Source organism: Pungitius pungitius, chromosome 9, assembly GCF_949316345.1.
Source record: "Pungitius pungitius chromosome 9, fPunPun2.1, whole genome shotgun sequence".
In the NCBI taxonomy this organism is placed as follows: domain Eukaryota; kingdom Metazoa; phylum Chordata; class Actinopteri; order Perciformes; family Gasterosteidae; genus Pungitius; species Pungitius pungitius.
In genome coordinates, this window is record NC_084908.1 from 13,203,617 (window position 1) to 13,216,323 (window position 12,707).

At 40.9% G+C, this 12,707-nt stretch overlaps 2 protein-coding genes across 3 annotated transcripts; one reads left to right on the forward strand and one right to left on the reverse strand.

The window, feature by feature from the left end:
- Window positions 1–288: 288 nt before the first annotated feature.
- Window positions 289–9,505, forward strand: LOC119218646 (phosphatidylinositol 5-phosphate 4-kinase type-2 beta). Of its 2 annotated transcripts, none has more exons than XM_062564692.1 (10): window positions 289–308; window positions 3,464–3,561; window positions 4,529–4,625; window positions 4,736–4,888; window positions 5,379–5,525; window positions 6,255–6,293; window positions 6,694–6,807; window positions 7,305–7,566; window positions 7,783–7,886; window positions 8,387–9,505. In XM_062564692.1, exons 2-10 carry the CDS (start codon window positions 3,497–3,499, stop codon window positions 8,465–8,467), a joined length of 1,062 nt encoding a protein of 353 aa, XP_062420676.1. In that variant the 5' UTR covers window positions 289–308; window positions 3,464–3,496; the 3' UTR covers window positions 8,468–9,505. The 2 variants fall into 2 exon arrangements, with proteins under 2 accessions (XP_062420676.1, XP_037329138.1); XM_037473241.2 differs by lacking the exon at window positions 289–308 and adding an exon at window positions 315–947.
- Window positions 9,506–10,028: 523 nt separating this feature from the next.
- psmb3 (proteasome 20S subunit beta 3) lies at window positions 10,029–12,613 on the reverse strand. Its single transcript, XM_037473246.2, has 6 exons — window positions 12,456–12,613; window positions 11,323–11,507; window positions 10,965–11,072; window positions 10,638–10,815; window positions 10,264–10,358; window positions 10,029–10,177 (listed from the first exon to the last, which is right to left on the reverse strand). The coding sequence occupies exons 1-6, from the start codon at window positions 12,456–12,458 to the stop codon at window positions 10,129–10,131; spliced, it is 618 nt and encodes a 205-aa protein (XP_037329143.1). The 5' UTR covers window positions 12,459–12,613; the 3' UTR covers window positions 10,029–10,128.
- Between the last annotated feature and the right edge of the window lie 94 nt (window positions 12,614–12,707).

A 12,707-nucleotide genomic window follows, 5' to 3' on the forward strand; every position in this document is an offset into this window, starting at 1 on the left:
ATTAAACATGTTACTCTTGACATGTAAAAACAACATTCACACCCATATCTTGGAATTTTAATTGCATAGAAATAAAGAAAAAAAATGGAATATAAAAACTCCAACCACTTATAGTTATCAGATTGCCGATTTGGACGGGCTTGTGTGTGTGCATTTTACCCCTCAACCCCCTGGCTACAACCCATCTCCCCTCCAGGTCTGGCCCAGATGGAGGTGTGGGAACCCGTGCAGTTCCACCGGCAGCCTGCGGGGGGCGCTGTTGACCATTAAGAGCATCACAGACGCCATCTTGAGGAGACCCCGAACTGGTTGGTGACTGACAACAATCTCAGGCCAGGCGCATCATGATGGGATTACTCCCCAACAAGTAACACGGCATCACACCAGTTCTGCGTTGCACAAGTTGAGGGGGGAAAGGAGAGGAGCAGTCCGGCGGGCGTTCACCATTCCGGGCTGTTGTTGTTGTTGTTGTTGGGGGGTTTTTTTTGGGGGGGGGGGGGGGCGGAGGGGAGGTTTAAAGAGAGAGGCAGCGCTGTAGCCCGATGACCGGCTAGCTGCTCTCTGGACTCCACCGCGGCCTGCTCGGGAGGAGGAAGGGTGGTGACGGCGCAAAATGCTCTACCGCTGACTCCCAATAAGACCAGAGACTCGCTGCGAGTCAGACGACGAACAAGATGCACTTGTAGATTTTTTTTTTCTTCTTTTTTTTTTTAAACCGCCCCTTAGCTTCCCGGTTTTCGTGTGGTGAGGCGGTGCACGGCAGTGAGCGCTGTCTCGCGGACCCTACGTTCTCAGCCTGAGACATGTCATCCAACTGCACGAGCGCGGCGCCTGTCAGCGCTAGCAAAACCAAGACGAAAAAGAAGCATTTTATAGGACAGAAAGTGAAATTATTCCGTGCAAGTGAGCCCATTCTCAGCATTTTAATGTGGGGGGTCAACCACACGGTGAGTCCCCGCCTCAAACGCCTGGTTCTCGCTCGTGAGCGGTTTGTTTATGCCGCTGTTTTGATTTGGCTAGCCCCGCTAGCTTGTTAGCCAGCTGCCCTCATCTGTCAAAGCGACGCTTCGACGTTCGCCAAAGGTCTTATTTCACAAAGTGCTTAGTGATGCGCACGCACAGACGGATCTGCTGGCGGACCCTGCTCCGAGCCGCTCGTACTGTCGCACAGTTCGTAATTAGCTCTTTGCTGGTACCCCGGTTTGCTTCGCCTGAAGCGTGTGTTTTTTCGCACTGGGATTTGACGCGTGTCTCAGCTGTAGGGGGGGGGAATCAGAAGATACTGACACTGCACGCCCGCGCCCGGTTGTGCGTTTTCTCTGAAAGCGATGCGTTAACAATGTGCCATGGTGGACCGTGAAGTGTTTTGGAGCCCGGTCGTGAGCTGCGTTTTGCGGTGGTGCAGGCGTGGAGTGGGAGGGGTGTGCCAGCTGGAGCTGCAGGTTAAAGGAGGTGGTGCTCGGCTGCAGACATCAAACCTGCTCGGTGCATGCATCTGACTGCTGCAGTTCATTGCATCACTTCATTCACGTATTAATAGCTAACAGTAGACCATAAATCCATTCAATTACATTCTCCTCTGGCTGTGTGAAGCACAGCGAGGGGCAGATCGGACACCAGTCCCGAGGGCTGCAGGTGGTTTGCACCATCAGCTCACTCTCACCTGATGTGCAATACACATAACCCAGTAACTGGGTTTTGTCACACACACTGTCGATGTTTTATTTGTGCGTTAAAAGCAGCTTCTCGGCTGCAAAGACTGTTTTGATCTGCTCTGAATACAAGAGGCACCTGTTATCTGTGTTTAGAGTTCATCGTTGCAGTCAGGTGGAATTTGTTTTCACTTATTTCATTTTTCAGTTAATTTTTGGTTTAAAATACACTGTAATGATGAAGTCACAGTATTGGGTTGGTAAACGGACTCCTCTTCCAAACATTTAATGTTGTTGTTATGTAATTGATAATAGCCACAGCAGACACTTGCATGTGTTACTTCCAAAAAGTCATGATCTCCAATACTTGCTCACCTGTCAATCACATGGTGATATCATGCAAAAAAAAAGGAATTAAGGAAGCAGCTAATGGATTTTGTCATCACTGCAGCATCCCCTGATTCGGTTGGTGAACTTTGGCGGTGGGCGTGTGGGTGCAGCTCAGGCCGGGTGATCTGAGGTGTGGGTGGGAAGCCGATTCAATACATCAAACGGACTTGTCATCAAAGTCCTCTTCTTCCAGTCAGGAGTTGTATGCATTTTTAATAGTGCACTTGCTTTTATGCTGCAAGACTTCACTCTGTCACGGTGTCAGTTTGTGTTTAAATGATGTACTGCTGCACACCACCTGTGTGATGTGTCAATTCCCATGGACTGTCTTTTCATGTCCCCAAATAATAATAATTATAATAATTGCCCACCGAGGTTAATCAGAGCTTCAAGTTAAGTGAGTGTTTGTATTTTAATGAGTGGGCCCATTCAGCATTATTAAATAACACTTTTTAAGGTAACATAATCTATGATTTCTATGAAGAAAAAATATTCAATAAGTGCATGCTTTTATAATTGTTAAAGTTTTTCTTTTTCAATTTCCCTGCAGATATCTGAATTTGTGCAAATAAACAGGCCTCCACTAGGAAGCTACCTGACTTTATTGTTTATATTTTTAAACAAGACTCTTTTATTTAGAACTAAATGGGGATGATAAAGCCTGGAATCAGATTATATTAACGGCCAGTTGGCTGGTAATGAAATAATTATTATAAGTGTATGCTAAATATTGTATAAAGCAGCTGTTATAACTGTGGCTTATATATTTTTTAAATCATTAATGCTTCATCGGGAATTTGAGACTAAATGAGAAGCGCATACACATTACCAGTCAAAAGTTAGGAAACATTTTCTCATTTAATTTAAGAGAAAGTGTATCCAAACCATGGATACTACTTTTTTGTGGATGTTTATTAATGAATGAGATTTTCTCAGAGGCTCCATTAGTGTGATGATGATTTTGAGCAGATATGATCAGAGTTTGGCTTTTATCAGCTGTCTTGGGACGAATGTCATTACATGTAATAGAAATTTTAAAAAATGATTTAGGTGTCTTGGAAAATGTCGAGGCTGCTGTTTGGCCCCAGGGTGAAACACTCTGCGTTGTCTTTGAAAACCGAAGCGTGTTGCAGGTATTCACAGCTGTGGACGTTCAGTACATGAGGGCAAAATGAGATCCATCTTTCTCTGTTGTATCTTTATGATCTACTGGCTAAAGCACACATTGAGTCGTTTGACTGGAGCTGCATCACAGTGGGGTATTTTGTGCGGGAGTCTGTTTTGAGCTGAATTTATAATTGTGAAATTGCGAAATTCAATATTGCTGCTTTGATTTCTTAATTACAGTCTGTAAGTGGGAATATCAGCTGCAGGCTCCTGTCTGATCTCTCTCACTCTTCTCTCACTCTTCTCTCCCCCAGATTAACGAGTTAAGTAATGTGCCTGTACCAGTAATGCTGATGCCAGATGACTTTAAAGCCTACAGTAAGATCAAAGTGGACAACCACCTATTTAACAAGTAGGTACATCACAGCTTATGCACTGTCAGCTCAGTCTATCAAAGGCACAGCCAACCCAACGCGAGTTCAAAACATCCTACGTAACTCCGAAAAGTCGACCTTCCATCTCTCCGCGTCAAATGCTCAAATGACCAACTTTTTGCGTTCATCAAATCCCATCACAATACAAATTGCGACCTGCTCTGAATGGGCCTGGTATGTTGTAACTAGAATAGTTTTCACCAACCCTAATGTGGCCAAGACCTAACTAAGCATCTTTGCAAACAAATCTTTGTTTTCTTTAAAGCTGTGAGGGTGACAGTAGCATGTGTTACACTGAAAGAATCTGTACCCTTCTGGTCCTGTATACAGGAGTGGACAAAATCAATAAATAATAAAGAAATATGACTCTTTGTCTCTGAAGTAACGTCGTTGAAGTTGAATCCTATTCGGTTGCATGACATTTAGTGGTGACTGTCAACCCGTGTTGTCTGTGTTCATCATGGCAATGTTGGCTATTCTCTCTTTTTGTATCTGCTGTTTTTACACATTCGACCATCTTGTAGCTTCTTTGATTAATGCACTTATTAGTGTTTTTGTTGCCCATTTACAACAGCTTTGAGACCATGTATAGCAAAGTGCTGTAGTTACGTAAAGAGATGAGAGATTTTTACACGTCCGTCTTTAGCAGTGGATAGAAAGGATGCCTTAGCTCACATGGCAATACAAATGAGGTGTTGATTAAATCAAAATCCTGATGTTAACTTTACTATTTTATGCACTTTAAAATATTCTCATTCTGCAACTAAAAGTACAACACGTGCCTTGAAAAATGAACCAAACGCTGTCAATGTCAGCTCTGAACTGTATTATTGTCACTGAACACAATAGCAGAAATGAATCCGACATTCAACACTCTTCTTTCACATTTTCCGTAATAAGCGCTTGAGCTTGTTGTACTGACTGGTTGTGTCTTTTACTTGTCAGAGAAAACCTGCCTAGTCGCTTTAAGTTCAAAGAGTACTGCCCCATGGTGTTCAGAAACCTGAGGGAGAGGTTCTGCATTGATGACCAGGACTACCAGGTAAGTCCTCTCTGGTCACAGGTTACAAATCGAACTTTGACGAAAGCGTCTTGCAAAAAATCTACTCTTAGGTAAGAACATAACTCGATGCTGTGGGTTTTTTTTGGCAGAACTCTCTAACGAGGAGCGCCCCGCTCAACAGCGATTCCCAGGGTCGCTTCGGCAACCGCTTCCTGTCCAGCTACGACCACCGTTTTGTTATTAAAACAGTGTCCAGCGAGGATATCGCTGAGATGCATAACATCCTTAAGAAATATCACCAGGTAGAAGTCCCTTCTTCCACACACAGAGGCAGACCGAAACATACATCTTAAGACATCTGCACTGTGCTTCACACGTTGATATTTCATACACTACGTTCTTTCTGTGATCACATTTTTGTATTGATTTTCAAGATGCATATAAATCAGCCATCCATTACAATGAACATACATACACACCCACACACCCACACAAAAAATGCAAATAATAATAGCAGATAATAATATAAGATACCCCCTCCTCATTTCATAGACTACATAAAGTAAATGTTTACAGTTTGTATAGATGGAGTACAGAAAAAAAAGACTTTTGGCATTTGTTTGACATTTGGTCTTAATTTCAGATGCGCTTCCTCCGTTTGAATCTAAAGTTGCTCGTGCATGTAAATGAAGTGTTGAAATGATATGATCGTGGAGCACTGCTTTGTCCGGTTTCAATCAGTACCGTGTATTTGATTCCTCACTCCCACACCTCTCCCCTGATTGTCTGCAGTTTATAGTGGAGTGTCATGGCAACACGCTGCTGCCACAGTTCCTGGGCATGTACAGGCTAACGGTGGACGGGGTAGAAACGTACATGGTGGTGACCCGGAATGTTTTCAGCCACCGCCTCACCGTACACCGCAAATATGACCTGAAGGTAAACACGTGCTAGCGTTCCTTCATCAAACATCAACTTACAGGACAAGCCACACACTAAATACTTTAAGCAGAGACTTAAATCACACGTTTGTGCAAAAACATCTGTCTCTCTTTACATCTGTAACCGCTCTTTGAATTAATTCAATGAAGAGAAAGTGTGTAAATACATCGGGTTTTGTTATTTGTAAAATAACTTTCCTCTTAGGAAAGAATATATAATATGGGGACGTAACGATACATACATAATACATACACAAATTGAAAAATTGACTACAACATTAAAAAATAATAACAAAAGAAAATGAAAGAAATAATCAGCTTCTGATTAATTCTACTGCTAGTAGTCCATTAATCTGTGGTGAAAATCACCCATTTTAATTACAATAATTCATACAAGTCAAACAAAAATGCTAAATATTTGCTCATTCCAGCTTTCTTCATTTGCAAAAATGTTACTTTATATTACTTTAGTATCTTTTAATCTACCACCTGCATTTTGCAATGATTGTCCAGGAGGAACAAATAGTCCATTCTCTCATGTTATAATTTGCAGAAGATTACAAATCCAGCTCATGTAAATAGAACTCTAGTTTTTGCTGAATGAGTGACCTCTCTGGAGAAAACAACCGTACGGCTTTTGACAGTGTGTCTCGGGTAAAATGCCACCAAGGTGTCTTGAGTTGCTTTAATGAATTCTATTATTATTCTCTTTTTCTCTCATCTGTAGGGTTCTACGGTCTCAAGGGAAGCCAGTGACAAGGAGAAGGTACTTTTTATTTCTGTGCAGTGACGGCTGCTGACACGATGGGACAAATATAAAGGCTCTGAGCTCACCTCAAAGGCAAACGTGTCACATGAAAGCTAAATTAAGCAAGTTTTAAGTAAGCAGATTCATTCTACTAGAACCCTTTTGCACTGGCCTCATGGAGCCAGTGTGTTGTTCTCGTTTTGTTTATTAGTGTGTACTTAGAAGTGTCAGTACACAACTATTCACTGTGATTTTTTATTTTTATCACTGAAAGATTTATTTAGATCTCATCTTTATGTATTTTCAATAATATCACATTAATTACAGTGTATGTGACCACCTTGTATGTGACCACTAATCATCTTCATAAAAACATTATTGCTACTATTTGATAATGAACTACTCACCCTCTCTTCAGGCAAAAGAACTCCCAACTTTTAAAGACAACGACTTCCTGAATGAAGGCCAGAAGCTGCAGATAGGAGATGACACCAAGAAATACTTTTTGGAGAAGCTAAAACACGATGTAGAGGTAAGAAACATATCCAGATTCTCCTCTTGTCATCTGAAACATTTTAAACCTTTTAGAAATTAGAACAACTGTTTGGCTAGAGATGGTCATCAAACCTTAATACGTTTGGGTCTGTTGGGTCCAACATTAACACTCGTCAAATTCAGGTGGGATTGGTATTCTACTCGTTGTTTGATTCACATTAGAAACGTATATTGTAGTTACTACAAGATGCTTATTTAAACATTTATACTCCTTTTTAAGTCGAGCATATATGATCTTGGTAACTTGGGTATTGTAATGTACGAGTATTAAAACATTGATGAAATTGAATCTAATTACACAGACAGTTTAATACTGATGGCGTTTAAACAGGAGTAAAACGTTACATGCTGCGCTGCAGTCAAATGTTGATTTAGAATTTCAATGTCAAAAATATGGATGAAGCTTCAATTTATTCAGTCAGGACTCAGTATTATTTGTGTGTGTGTGTGTGTGTGTGTGTGTGTGTGACTCAGTTCCTGGCCACTCTAAAGATCATGGACTACAGTCTCCTGGTGGGAATCCATGATGTGGAGCGGGCGGAGCAGGAGGAGATGGATGTGGAAGGTGTGGGGGAGGAGGAGGAGTACGAGAACGACGGGATGGGCGGAGGCGTTCTCACCGGCTCGTTCGGGACGCCTCCCGACAGCCCCGGAAACCCTCTCAACTGTGGAGGATTCTTTGGCCCCGGGGAGTTCGACCCCTCTGTGGACGTTTACGCAATCAAGAGCCAAGACAGTGAGGGTTGCTTTGGACGTCCATCTCACTTCCATCACTTAGCTTTAAATAAAGCACTGACAGCTAATTAGCAGAAAAGCGAAAAGCATTATCTTCTTTTTTATAATTTGTCAAGAGCGCTCCAGTCCTCATAAGAGAGAATTGTGTGTCTCACAGTACAGCATCATCTATTCCCATGTGAAAGTAACCTGTTGTTACATGTTGTTCTTGTGTTAGGTGTTGAGAAGAAGGAGGTGTACTTCATGGCTATCATCGACATCCTCACACACTATGACGCAAAGAAAAAAGCTGCACATGCTGCCAAAACTGTGAAACACGGGGTGAGTGTCAGAAGCCACATCATGATCTGTCCCTCTAGGGCTACACATTCACACCACAGTGGTATATATCATTTGAATTATTCATTAAAGATGTTATGAAATGTTTTGCAAGATACTTTTTGTAAAGCAATACATAATAATGTTATGCTTAGTCATTGAACCAAAATACAATTATATGATGGAATGCTTTCTGTTATTTTCACTGAGTTTAATTTGATTGCATTGTTATTCAAAAAATACCCCTTTCCCATACGTCTTTTTTCAATAAGTCCTTTAAGATGACATGGCACGTGTGATTTGGCTGAAGCCCTGTCAGGATTCAGCCAATCACATGTGCCCTCATCCTCCCAGCAGGCTAACCAACTGTTAGCTATACTTTGGTTGCTGAGCTCGCTCGGAGAGACTGAAAGAATGTGATTGTTTTCTCGAATGGAGAAAACAAAATTAAGGAAACATTAAAGAAGTCACTTTTAAAAAAAACATTTTGTTGTGTTTCTTAGGCGGGGGCAGAAATATCGACGGTGAACCCAGAGCAGTACTCCAAGCGATTCTACGAGTTCATGTCCAACATCTTGTCATAGACTCATCTCCCAGTCCAGCCAGCCACCTCCTGTCATAGACTTATTTCTCTTCTCCTTCACCCTCAGTGTAGGTCCATCTCTACGCCCAGAATAGAAACCCCACCAGTGTCCTCCAACAGCCAGCCTCAGTCTGGCAGGACGGATGCAGCCCGCCTGTTACACCGTTCCAAGCACACACACACACACACAGACACCTCCCCAACTCCCTCATCTATGAGCCGACTGCAAAAACTCATGAAACCGCTCACTGAATTTGTTCGGAATGATAATCTTGCTGTTCTTTTTTTTAAATATTCTGCCTCCCAGTTCTCCTCCGCCACCTTGTTACTCCTCACGCCAGCACGGAAACAGTCTCACTAATGCCTTGAACGAGTGTGTCAGCTTCAGCCGTTAACGGTCCTTCAGTACAGTCTCTTTTGTTTCTGTTCATGTCGTTGTTGTTCTTCTCAGTTCTATTAGACACAAACACACACACAAACACACAGATGTAAACAACTTTTACGGGCGCTGAATGGTCCGACTGCATGACCGACACTTTGAAAGTTGCCGGAGGGCTTCTCTCACAGTACCAACAAAAGAATCAAAAGCACTGCTGACAAATTTTAACGGGGGATATACACTTTAATAGATAATGGTGTATTAAGTAAATGAATGCAATATCAAAAATGCATGGCTGATGTGTACATGAGATTCCACCAGTAAGTCAAAACATCATACCACTGAACTTCTACGTGTTATGACAGAAGAAAAAAAAGATAAAAATTGGTGTTTGGATGTTACGTTGCCATATTGTTTTTGACTACTTTTACAATTTTAACCGTGAGCTTGGTGGAGGTTGGTCTAAGAAAGATATTCACATAGAAAGGGGAATTCTGCAGCAAATACTTGTTTTATTACCATAATGATCATTTTTATATCTTGTTTACATTAATGTAGCAATTTTGTGTTTGTATACAGTATTGTTTTGTTACCAACAGACATTAGAGAAAAAGGTTACTTGAAAATGATTCATTGCATATTAAAGGGAGTTTTATCTTGTTTTTGTTTGGGCATGCTTATTTCTTCAGTGACTGTGCCTCACCATTTGACCAATTTTTTTTTTAATTTAGATCACAAGATAACTGACCAAACTCAATCTACAGAGCCAGATGAGATGCAGTTAAAATCTTTGGAAAAACCTAGTAAGTGGATCCGGTATTAGGCTTTTTGTCAGAACACCAGAAAACATTTGAGCAACAACATTTAATGTAGTTTTCCCAGAATGCAACTTTTAGGGTATTTTTATTCAGACCAACCCATTTGGTCAGAGGGTTCAGAATTAAGATAAGGAATGGGCTTTCGTTAAAGGAAAATCATAAATTATAGCGACATTGTCATTCTGCAACGTCTCAGTCAGGTGTTACTGGTGTGCAGTCGATGTTGGCTATTGTATAAAGAAGGGTTAAAGTAATATCAGGTGGATAACTGTCTTTGATTGATGCTTAACCAGTGAATTCAGTTCTCATAATATTAATGAAAGAACTGAAAAATAAGGGAGGTTTAGTAAAATGTCTTCCATTAATGACAGTCAAGTTAATTCATTTATTGAAGAAAAAAGACAGAACAAGCATTGTTTATTATTTTTATACAAAACGTTTGAAGTACAGGAAGAAACAAAGGCTCTAGTCCATCCTGGCTTTCAGGGTTCGTGTGGTGATCTTGTCTTTTTCACTGCAAAGAAAAGAAATGCAAAATTAAAGTATGTCAATCCCTGCCAAGCTGAAATTCCACATAGGCATAAACTGTACTGTACTTACATGACATGTACAACGACTCCCATACCAGACACTGCATCTCTATCAACTGCATTCAGCATCGCCTGTGAGATGGTCTCAAACAGGTCCTCCGGTTCCTGCACGATCAAATACATTTGAAGAATTCCTGCGGCATGACTGAATTCTAGCTAGACCTGACACTTTACTAGAGGAGCCTCAGACAAGTTCAAATGGTGTGAGCCGACAACATTACAAAGTACATTTATTTGCAGAAACAAGGTTTCTCATTACCATGTGGGATCTTTATATAATTGAGACTCATTTGCACATTAAGAAACTGGTAGTAATGGTTGTTCAGTGTTCAGCAAGGAAGGAACCAACCAGCTTAACAGTGAGCTCAAACTTCCCACACTTACCATGTCTGGCTCCCACAAAGATTCACACATGCCGTACATCTGCTCTGAGCAGGTGCCACTGACAACGAAGTCTTCGGTCACCATGGGGCAGCCGATCAAATCCAAGGAGCAGATGAATGGCTCTAAGGTTTTGGGATCAAGTCCAGCAATCACAGGCTCAATGAAGTATGGCCCAAACCTAATGAAAACATCACATATCAATAAGTTATTCTTTTGTCTTTTACGGAAGAAATTGTGCCAACAGTGTGCCGTGTATCTGCAGATTGTACGTTTAACACGGGTCTTTTATACACTAAAATGTGTTTATATTAACCGTGGCACTCTCACCTCTTTTCATACAACAGGTTGGACACCATGCTCATGAAGGTCTTGGGTTTGATTTGGCGACCCTCCTTGAGTTCATACAGGTTCAGTCTGAATTTCAACCTCTGGGATCTACACATAAGGATAAATACATCATTCCTGAGACATTTTACAAAAGATGAGTTTTTTTTATAAAGAATGCAAATTTAAATGGCATTTCTAGCTGTGACTACAGTATAACTAATACCAGTTTCCCCATCATGCTTAGTCGTACCAATTGTGTCCAACTGTGAAAGTAGTTTTTTTTATGTGTCGTCGTCATGCCCTGTTGGGGGAAATAACTGTTTTGTCACTTAGAAAGAAAGAGGTTAAACACACTTACACTGTCTGAACATCAGTGGCCAGTCCAGCCAGCCCGATGTACAACTTCTCTCCCATGGGGAAGACCTTCTGGAAATCCGTGGTGACCATCTGAGCCTGAATGCCAAATCGCCGGTCTGCAGCTATTGCCACGCAGTTCTTCCCTCGCATGGCCATGACAGCCCCTCCATTATATGACATAATAGACTGGATGACGAAGGAGAAATAATTTAATTGAATTTGTCATTTTCAGCTAAAAAGAAACAAACCACGTTATACAAAAGTGTCTGATATTTAACTGACCCAAAAAATCGGTTGCTTGAGAAAACACCCTTTGACCATAAAATTCAAATGCATTACTAGGAGATGAGCATAATTTACAATGAAAGAATCAAAATAAATAGTAACCTCAAACACAGAAATATGGTATTTATAAGACTACTGTAAATATAAGCCCATGAAATCATAGAAATAATATGCGATGCATTTGTATTGAAAATACAATGATTAAAATGAATTTACTTCAGAATATGTTCAAAATAAAGCACGTGCCAATTCAATTCATCAGGATTATGTCAAACCTATATGTGAAAAGATGGTGGAAAACGTCATTTCGTTACTTTACCTCATCCAAGTGCTAACTAGCTACCATTTACTACATTCAATTGAGGGTTTAGCTAATCAAGATGACACAATCCAGTAGTTAAATGTAGGCAACGTTGACACAAAAAACTTAACCTTGGAATACAATCAAAATGTCTGTACGGTTATTCAATTAAAGCACGCTAAGCCACCGGGATTGTAGTAAAGTTAGCTTATGTCCAGCTAACGTTGTGTTGGGTGACGTTAGCTGTTAAGCTAAGTAACGTTATTTAACTGTACGGCTATCTTTCGCAGTATTTTTGTGGATTAATACAATTACATTAATAATCCAACACCATTTTTGTAAGTTTATAGTCGTTGTGCGTCCATTTGTTTCCATAGAATATTTAACTTACGTTAACTTATGTTTGCATGCTAGAGATGTGTATGCACTAGCTACGAAGGTTAGCTTAGCCTTGTTCTTGTATGTAACTATCATCCATATTAACTGGTTAGTTGGACGACTTTCCCTCAAAAAGCCGTAGCATATAATCTGATGTATGTGGTTCTTACCATCGTGAAGGTTTGCAGTGAATTCCCAAAAGATAACTTTCCAAACTCCACTTCTTCTTGACTATTATGAATTGCTCGGTAGTGTCCAAGAGTGACTACACGATTTAGAAACACAGCGATCAGAGAAACTTGATTCTCTACGTCATCGCGTCAACATAAGTCATTGGCTGAACGAATGGTACCGTGTACAAAACGCTGCTCTCATTGGAGGATGTCGTCGAGGGGCTAACGTTGCGAGCATAGTTTGTTCGA

Bases quoted from the DNA above. Each gene is read 5' to 3' on its own strand.
- LOC119218646 (XM_037473241.2), top strand. From the start codon at position 804: ATGTCATCCAACTGCACGAGCGCGGCGCCTGTCAGCGCTAGCAAAACC. The intron at 6,808-7,304 runs GTAAGAAACATA...TGTGTGACTCAG, and splicing joins AGCTAAAACACGATGTAGAG to TTCCTGGCCACTCTAAAGAT. The intron at 7,887-8,386 runs GTGAGTGTCAGA...TGTGTTTCTTAG, and splicing joins CCAAAACTGTGAAACACGGG to GCGGGGGCAGAAATATCGAC.
- psmb3 (XM_037473246.2), bottom strand. The intron at 10,816-10,964 runs GTGAGAGTGCCA...TGTTTTCATTAG, and splicing joins AACCTGTTGTATGAAAAGAG to GTTTGGGCCATACTTCATTG. The intron at 10,178-10,263 runs GTAAGTACAGTA...TTTTCTTTGCAG, and splicing joins GGAGTCGTTGTACATGTCAT to TGAAAAAGACAAGATCACCA.